This window comes from Achroia grisella, unplaced genomic scaffold (assembly GCF_030625045.1).
Source record: "Achroia grisella isolate CSIRO2021 unplaced genomic scaffold, CSIRO_AGI_Agris_v1 utg38008, whole genome shotgun sequence".
Lineage (NCBI taxonomy): Eukaryota > Metazoa > Arthropoda > Insecta > Lepidoptera > Pyralidae > Achroia > Achroia grisella.
Window position 1 is genome coordinate 36,853 of NW_026712830.1, and position 8,154 is coordinate 45,006.

Consider the following 8,154-nt stretch of genomic DNA (forward strand, 5'->3'; position numbering starts at 1 on the left):
GATAACACCCGAGGGGATGGACTATGGGGATAGGAGGGTAGGAATTACCCCGCAGTGGTGCGTATGTACAGACGGGGCGCTCAGGGCCGGTTCGGACTTTCCGACCCCTTTGGCAGTGCCTACAGTCCGGCCCCCGCTATACGATACACACGTACAGGCGTAATAGTGCTATTCGGTTGCGCCACGGTAACAAGCAACAACCGGCAGTGACACACCACCCACTGCACCGCTCAATGGCGTTAACCCACACTCCGACCGTTTGACACCGTTAGGTGGTAAGAGATGTGAGCCGCGGACACACCGCTTAGACGTTATCTATCCTATATGGCGTAGACGTTATTTATCCTATCCTCGCTGCACCCTCAAGTTTTCACCTTACGACGGCAGCTAAATTCGGTAAGCTGCTAGCGTCGCACCGTTGGGTGATCTTCCTCGGCGAGGTACGTCGCACCGTTGGGTGATCTTCCGCGGCGATTCGTCGCACCGTTGGGTGATCTTCCACGGCGATTCGTCGCACCGTTGGGTGATCTTCGGCGATTCGTTGATATGCGGCTGCGATGGACCACAAAATTGTGGGGTACACAATTAAAAGGTCTTCGATTTTCTAAATGTGTGGACTGTATTTCAATTTGTTTCTTATTCTATGGGTCGGCCGGCCGGAGTGGGGTTTTCTTGGTCGTTGCGCCGGCGGTGGTTCTTCGTCGGTGGCGTATGCGTAAGAGAGCGCGATCGTTTTTTTTTTTTTTTTTTTTTTTTTTTTTTTTCGGACTACTCTAATGCTGTTGGCCGTAGCTGGCCTTTACAGCTTCACCGGACGTTATGGGGCGAGTGCAGATGGCACTCCAAACCCGCGGAAGGACTTATGGAGCGGCTGAAGGCCAACTCCTGCCCGACGGATACGACTTTAGTCTGAGGGCACCACTAGGGGTTCGAACCTCGGCTCAGGCCGTCGTAATTTCGATCCCCGTTTGAATTGGACGGGGGATCGATCGGAGAGGCGCCCGGGGGCGCCGGTGTGGAGCGCCCGGGCGCGCGCAGGCGCCCGGTTGAATGCGCGATATTGTGTGTTTGAGGTCGTCGTCTTCGCCGGCGAGGACGGTGTCGTGTGTGTGTGTAAAAGTGTGGTCGGGGTGGAACGGGTGGGCCCGTGGGGAGGTTACCTGCCGTTATGGGGTCGTCGGGGTCAATGAGAACGTGCCTCGGGCGACGTTGTCGCGTATGTCGGATATTACTCCTCGGTGCGTAGTCGACCGCACTGACTATAAGCGGATTAGGGTGGGATTGGGCAGAGTCGAAGTAGCGTCGAGACGCTTCCTTCATAAACTGCTTGATGGAGGGCAGATTAAGATCGCGGTGGAGATCTACGCTGCGAACGAACCACGGCGCACCGGTGGCTCGACGCAGAAACCTATTCTGAATGACCTGCAGTCTGTTGATTAAGCAGTAGGGTATGTGGGCGAATACGGGACTAGCGTAGGTCATGATGGGACGGATGCAAGCCTTGTATAATGTCAGCTTGTTGCGAAGCGACATTTTACTGTGCTTGTTAATAAAAGGATAGAGTCGCCCTAGTATAGCGGCTCGGTCGCGGACACGCTTGATGTGAGGACGAAACGTTAGTTTCCTATCTAGGGTGACGCCGAGATATTTCGTTTTCGAAACCCACGGGATGTTTTGGCCGAATAGTTCGATCGGGTGATTCATAGAGTCGAATTCCCTGCTAAAGTACACTGCTGCACTTTTTTCGGGATTGACTTCTATGCGCCACCGACGGAACCATTCGCCCAGTATCGTTACGGCTTTCTGAAGCCGTCTGGCTATTGTCGCACGGGACTTGGCGGATGTAAAGAGAGCCGTGTCATCGGCAAACAGCGATATTTCGACTTTTAAGTCGGAGAATTTGGGGATGTCGTTGGTGTACAACGAGTAGAGCATCGGAGAGAGGACGGCGCCCTGAGGGACGCCGGCTCGTATGGGGTGCGGGTCGGATAACGCTCCGTTTATACGGTAGCGATAAGAGCGATTCGACAGGAAATCTCGTACAATGAGTACTAGCCTGTCGGGGACACAACGGCTTGTAAATCAAGCCGTTGTGCCAGACTTTATCGAAAGCCTTAGCCACATCGAAAAATAGGACGCCTGTACCGCCTTTGGGGGACTTGGTGGCGAAGTACAGAGTGTTTTTGTGAATGTGCTCCGTGATGCGGTGCACTTGATGGACGCATGAGTGTTTGGCTCGGAAGCCAAACTGCTCATTGATGAGCAGGCCTTTGGAGTATATAAACTCCTTTAGGCGGGCGAGGAGGATTCGCTCGTACAGCTTGCCTATAGCCTTGAGGAGGCTGATAGGACGATAACTGGACGGGTCGGATTTATTTTTACCGGGCTTGGGGATGCCAATGACCACGGCTTCTTTCCAGCTGTCTGGAAATATAGCGTTGGACAGCGCCGCGTTAAAAATAGCGACGAGTAATAACAAAAGTTGGGATGGCAGACTTTTGACTAATCTATTCGATATGCCGTCTGAGCCGGGTGATTTTTTGATAGGTAGTTGTTTAACTAGCGTTTTGACCTCATCAAGCGTGACTGGTGAGAGGGATTCGGTGGGCGGGGTGGACGCGATGCGTTCGACTTCGGTGTCTATCTTCTCGAGATGACCTGCCTCGACTGGGAGCGTGCTGGGGGAGCATTGGGCTTCTAAGTTGGACGCTAGACACTCAGCCTTGTCTTCGTCGAAGAAGGCTATAGTGTTGTCGGGTCGGACTAGCGGGGGCATGTCGTTTGTCTGTTGGTCGGTTTTGAGAGATTTCGCTATGCGCCAGTACGCGGTGTGGCATGGCGTTATCTCTTCTAGGAGCTTGCCCCACCGGCCGTCCCGGATCTGCGCGATGCGCTCCTTAACGCTACGCTGTAAGGCTCGCAGGCGCACCCGGTTCGGTTCGGAGGGGTAGCGATCGTACGCTCTAGTGGCTGCGTTCTTATCGCTTATTAACCTCCTTACGTCATCGGGGAGCTGCCAGCGACGGTCGTCCGTCGCCGGTACCTCCCTGGAGCAGTCCTTGACTGCCGACTGCAGGTGGTTAGTAAGCGAGTCGATCGCAATGAGAGTGTCCTCGGTGGACTCTATGACGTCGGGAATACGGTTTAGTATCGGTGTGTCGGTCGATTCGAGAGATTTCTCGAGTCGTTGCCAGTCTGTTATTGTTTTGGTTGGTAGTGGCGTGTCGGGCGGAGGGCCCAGAAGGAGGGTTACCGGTCGATGGTCCGAGTTAAGCTCGGCATGGACTTCTGGGGAGCTCACCCGTAGGGTTACGTTCCTCAGCAGTGCCATGTCCAGTATGTCGGGTCGGTGGTTCACGTTATGGGGATAATGAGTAGGGCGGAGCGGGGCGATTATCTCGAATTCGAGCGAGTCGGCTAGTCTGTCTAGTTTGTGGCCGTTTGTCGTGGACACGTGGCAGTTCCAGCGGGTGTGTTTACAATTCAAATCGCCAGCCAGAATGGTGGCGCTGTTGATATCTAGGAGGGCGCGTAGGTCGCTTTCCAGCAGTAGTTTGCCGGGAGGCTGATATACGGATGCCACGGCGAGCGGTCGGTGGCCGGTCATGCCGAGAAGACAGACGGAGGCCTCCATATGAGTGAGAGGCGGTGTTTGTAGCGGTATACAATGTAGGGACCGTTTATAGTATATGAGCGTACCGCCGCCTCTACAGGCGGTGCGGTCGTTCCTAACTAAGTTGTAATTGGCGATTCTAGGATCGCGGACTGAACGTTTCAGTAGGGTCTCCTGCACGAGGAGAATATCGACTTGGTGGTCAGTGAGAAAGGAGGCGATTTCCTCCTTTTTTTTTTTTAATCCGAACGCGTTAAAAAACGCTATTCGAACGGACCGAGGCTTTTCTCTCTGAGCTCGAGTACCCATAATTACAGGTTAAAATTGAGGATGGCGGTAAGTACGCCGATGTGCTCGCAGACGGCTGCGAGCCTATTTTGGGGCGACTCCTTATACAGGCGGAGCTTGGAGGCCAGAAGGGCAATCTCGTTAGGGTCGATGGTGCTGGCTAAGCGAGCGACCAATGCGAAGTCCTGCGCGAGGGAGCTGCCGTTGGCCTTGGGGGCCGCGGGCAGTGTTTTGGGGACGGGTTTGTGTATGGGCATGGGCGGGGCCGATTGGGCGGGCGGGGCCGACTGGGCGGGCGGGGCTTTCTGGGCGGGCGGGTTGGGTGCTACCTTGCTTACAATTGCCGGGGGTTTAATCCAGGCATTGTTAGCAGGCAGAGGGGCGGGTACGAGTGGCTCGGGTTGTGTTTGAGCCTTGGCGGGGGCACGTGCCGGAGCACGGTTGCCCTGGGTGTGGGTGGCCTTCTTTTTGGCGGGACGTGGGGCGCGTGAACAACCGCGGTAATTCGCGGTGTGACCCTCTGTGAGGCAGAGGGTGCAACTGGGGGGCGTGGGGGTGTTGGGCCTACGGCCGCAATCTGCGGTGGCGTGATCGCCTAGGCACTTGACGCACCGTGGGCGAGCGAAACAATTACGGGCAGAGTGCCCGTAGTTCTGACAACGGTGGCATTGTCCGGGGTAGGTACGCTTGCGAGGCGCCTCTACGGAGAGCGAGGATAGTTGGCAAACGCTCTTTATATCAAAGATCGATTTGCCTTCTGGGGATAAATCTAATACGACTAGAACAAGGTCGATAGCGGCCTTGTTGCGTGAGCGCGACTGGTACATACGATGTACCTCGTGCGCTGGGTAATTCTGGGACTGAAGGTCCTCAAGGATGGAGTCTGTTGAGAGCTCCTTGGGTAAACCGCGTATTACAACGCGGAGCTTTTTTCTCTTCCTCGAGAGCATAGGTGTGATAACCTATGTTTTTCTCCCGCAGGAAGGTGGTGAGACGACGATGGTCGTCAGATGATGGGACTGATACTTTGATCCCTATTGAGGTAGCCTTAGCATGGCTGAAATTGATATGCTTGTTTTTAAGCATATTGGATACGGTGTTCCAGGCACTTTTGTCCTGGATGATGACGGGGGGCGGGGCTTTGGTCTCGGGGTGCGACTTGCGTGCACTCGGACCGGGGGCGGTTTTAGCGGTGCCGTCATGGGCACGCTTTGTTTTGGCTGGCTGGGAGCCCTGGGTCTTCTTGGCACGCTTGTTGCCAACAAGAATAAAATCGTCCTCGTCTGAGGAGACCGGGGGGATGGGAGAGGGGACGTCGCCGTCGCGGATGGCGTCGAGCTCCATACTAGGAGCGTCAAGCTCCGCGACGGAGTCGTCCTGCTCCATGGCGGGCGAGGCGGGTTCGGCCTGGTCGGCTTGGGTCGGGGGAAGCGGCGGGAGCCGTTGCGAGTCGTCCTCGAATTCGTCAGTGTCAGTGTTCGGTTCGTCAGTGTGAGTCATCATTGGGGACGCGGGGGGCGAGCTGTACACTAAGTGGACGGGCTTGGCGGCTTTGAATGCTATAAAAGCATTTAAGATGCCGGGACACTTTTTTTCCAGGAACTGGAAGAACAGAGGCATATCGGCCTCTGATAAGGACATTTTTTTGAACAGTGGTAATGTTAATTACCACTGTTCAAAAGAATAGAATAAGAGTAGAAATAGTAATATAAAACAATACAATAACAATACAACACAATAACAATACAATACAATGAAACAATAGGGTAAGTCAGTACTTAAGATAAGGACGGTCGTCGGCGGGTGCAGCCGACGGTGTCAGCGGGGGCCTCCCTGCCGGGTGAGGCAGGGGGGTGAGTGCCTATTGATATGTGACCCTAATATGTAAGATCACTAATCTTATTGAGTGAAAAATGTGTACCTAAGCGAACCTACTTGGTGGCGTCGGTGGCGGGCGGCAGGCAGCAGGCGTCGGCGGGTGTTGGTGGCAGCGGCGGCGGCTCGGATCGGCGCGTCGCGCAATAGGCGTGACGCACCTCCCTAACTCACGACAGTCCGTGCCACTGAACGTCCACACACAACACTTCACTTCACTTGAACGAAGAGAGTTTCTCCTTCAGTCCTCACAACACAACACTACACACGCGGAAAGTCCGGTAGCACTGTGTCGGAACGGATGCCGAGAGCGCGGTCGGCCGCGGTCGGCGCGGTCGGCGCGGGACACGGAGGCCCCGGGCCACGCTAGGTGCACCGAGTGCACCTAACACGCGGCGAAGTATATGAATAAGAACGCGCGAACGTAACTGCGCTACGTGCGCGCGCGCGGTGGTTTGCTCGAGGGAGCAGAGAACAGCGAGACGGCGGCGGGACTAGCGAGCACATACGTGCGTTCGCTAGCGCGTCGGTCAGCGGAGTGAGCGAGAGCGCGATCGAGAACCAACCCGCCTTTTACGGGCGCCCGAGCGCGTCCTTCCCCACCCCCGCCGAGCTGTGCGCGTCGGCCGTCCCACCCTCCCGACAATTCCTGCACATGTCGGTGACCGACGGGCCGGAACAGCGAATACGCACACATTTAAAATTAAATACAATAGTAACAATACAAAAAACTACAAAAAACCACGTGCGACTAAATGCCACATGTTCAGGCTACACTAAAGCTGTGATCCCTAAGAATTTACACAATGGGCGGGCATAGAATTCACAGTATCTATGCCGCTACAAAGGGTATATGGTACAAACAATAGTCTAACCTAAACAATAGTCAAAACACTGGAAAAATACAAATTTATACACAAAATTTATTTACATATTTTCGATGCCGACTCGTGGTCCGCAACAAATATCGTGTTGTAATACCAAATAAATTACAACAACAAATATTATCTGAAATACATGAAGGTCATTTAGGGGTGATAAAAATGAAGTCGATCGCCAGACATTATGTGTATTGGCCTGAAATAGACACCGATATAGAGGGATTAGGGCGCGAGTGCGAGGCTTGTCGAATCGTTCGAGACGCACCACCACGTTCATCGTTGCATCCGTGGGAGTTCCCGACAGCTCCATGGCAACGATTACATGCCGATTTTGCCCAATTGAATGGCAAGTATTATATTATAATAGTGGATGCCAATTCGAAATGGTTGGATGCTGCATTAATACGTAGTACCTCCGCTATTGACACTATTCAGTATTTTCGTAAGTTATTTTCAATATTTGGGTTACCAGTACAGCTAGTCACAGATAATGGTCCCCCTTTTCAGAGTCACGAATTTAACGATTTCTGTAAGAAAAATACAATTAGACATACCACTGCATCACCACATAGGCCACAAGGCAACGGAGCGGCAGAGAATGCTGTAAAAACCATAAAAAAGACTCTGAAGAAAGCCATCTATGAAGGTCAGGATGTGACGTCAGCTTTGTGTCGATTTCTTTTTCAGTATAGAAACTGTGAACACGCTACTACAGGTGTAGCTCCGGCGGTCGCATTACTAGGTCGTCGACTACGTACTAGGTTAGACGCGGTGCGACCTAATACTAGCGATATTGTTAGACAGGCGCAAGACAAACAGGTAGCGGAAGCTGGGGGAATGGATAGAACTTTCGAAGTTGGAGAAAGCGTAATAGCTCGAGACTATTCCTCCCGTGGGGACAAATGGACAGAAGGCCAAATAACATCCAAAACGGGGCCGGTTTCTTATACAGTACAGTTAAACACGGGAAACGCTTGTCGTAGACATTCTGACCAATTATGGCCTTTAAAACGAAATAGACTTTCAACGCCCCATTTAAGTAATAATGAGTTGTCAGACTATGACAATCAATCAAGACGTAGTTATGATAATCAACAAAGACAAGAGCCGGATGATAAAAATTTAAAGAGTCCCATGACAGGTAAAAATGAAAAAGGGGAAGAGAAAGATGTTATGAATTCACCTAATATTAAAGAGTGTGAACAACTGTCACCAACAAATCAATGTAGTGATCGAGCTAGGCGCGCACTTGAAAGAGAATTACGTAAACAAGGGATAGAGAAATGAGTTCGATCGTATGAGTTACATGATTATAATATGTATAAAACTACTGTACTGTATGTTGTCATTATTCTGTTTTCTGTACTTAAGTTATATAGTTAAGTTATATAGATAGTACCGATAGGTTATATATATAGTATAGATGATATCTTATACGACTTACGTTACTTGTATGTTATAACTTATGTATCAATAAAGTATTTTTATCGATATGTA

General features: G+C 52.1%; 2 protein-coding genes across 2 annotated transcripts; one reads left to right on the top strand and one right to left on the bottom strand.

The window, feature by feature from the left end:
* Positions 1-3,885: 3,885 nt before the first annotated feature.
* On the bottom strand, positions 3,886-4,796 carry LOC131844062 (reticulon-4-like). Its single transcript, XM_059192841.1, has one exon. It carries the CDS (start codon positions 4,726-4,728, stop codon positions 3,925-3,927), a length of 804 nt encoding a protein of 267 aa, XP_059048824.1. The 5' UTR covers positions 4,729-4,796; the 3' UTR covers positions 3,886-3,924.
* Positions 4,797-6,819: 2,023 nt separating this feature from the next.
* On the top strand, positions 6,820-7,944 carry LOC131844059 (uncharacterized protein K02A2.6-like). The gene has a single exon (XM_059192838.1). It carries the CDS (start codon positions 6,820-6,822, stop codon positions 7,942-7,944), a length of 1,125 nt encoding a protein of 374 aa, XP_059048821.1.
* Positions 7,945-8,154: the final 210 nt, after the last annotated feature.

Excerpts from the sequence above, each read along its gene's own strand:
- LOC131844059 (XM_059192838.1), top strand. The coding sequence starts at position 6,820 with ATGAAGTCGATCGCCAGACATTATGTGTATTGGCCTGAAATAGACACC.
- LOC131844062 (XM_059192841.1), bottom strand. The coding sequence starts at position 4,728 with ATGTACCAGTCGCGCTCACGCAACAAGGCCGCTATCGACCTTGTTCTA.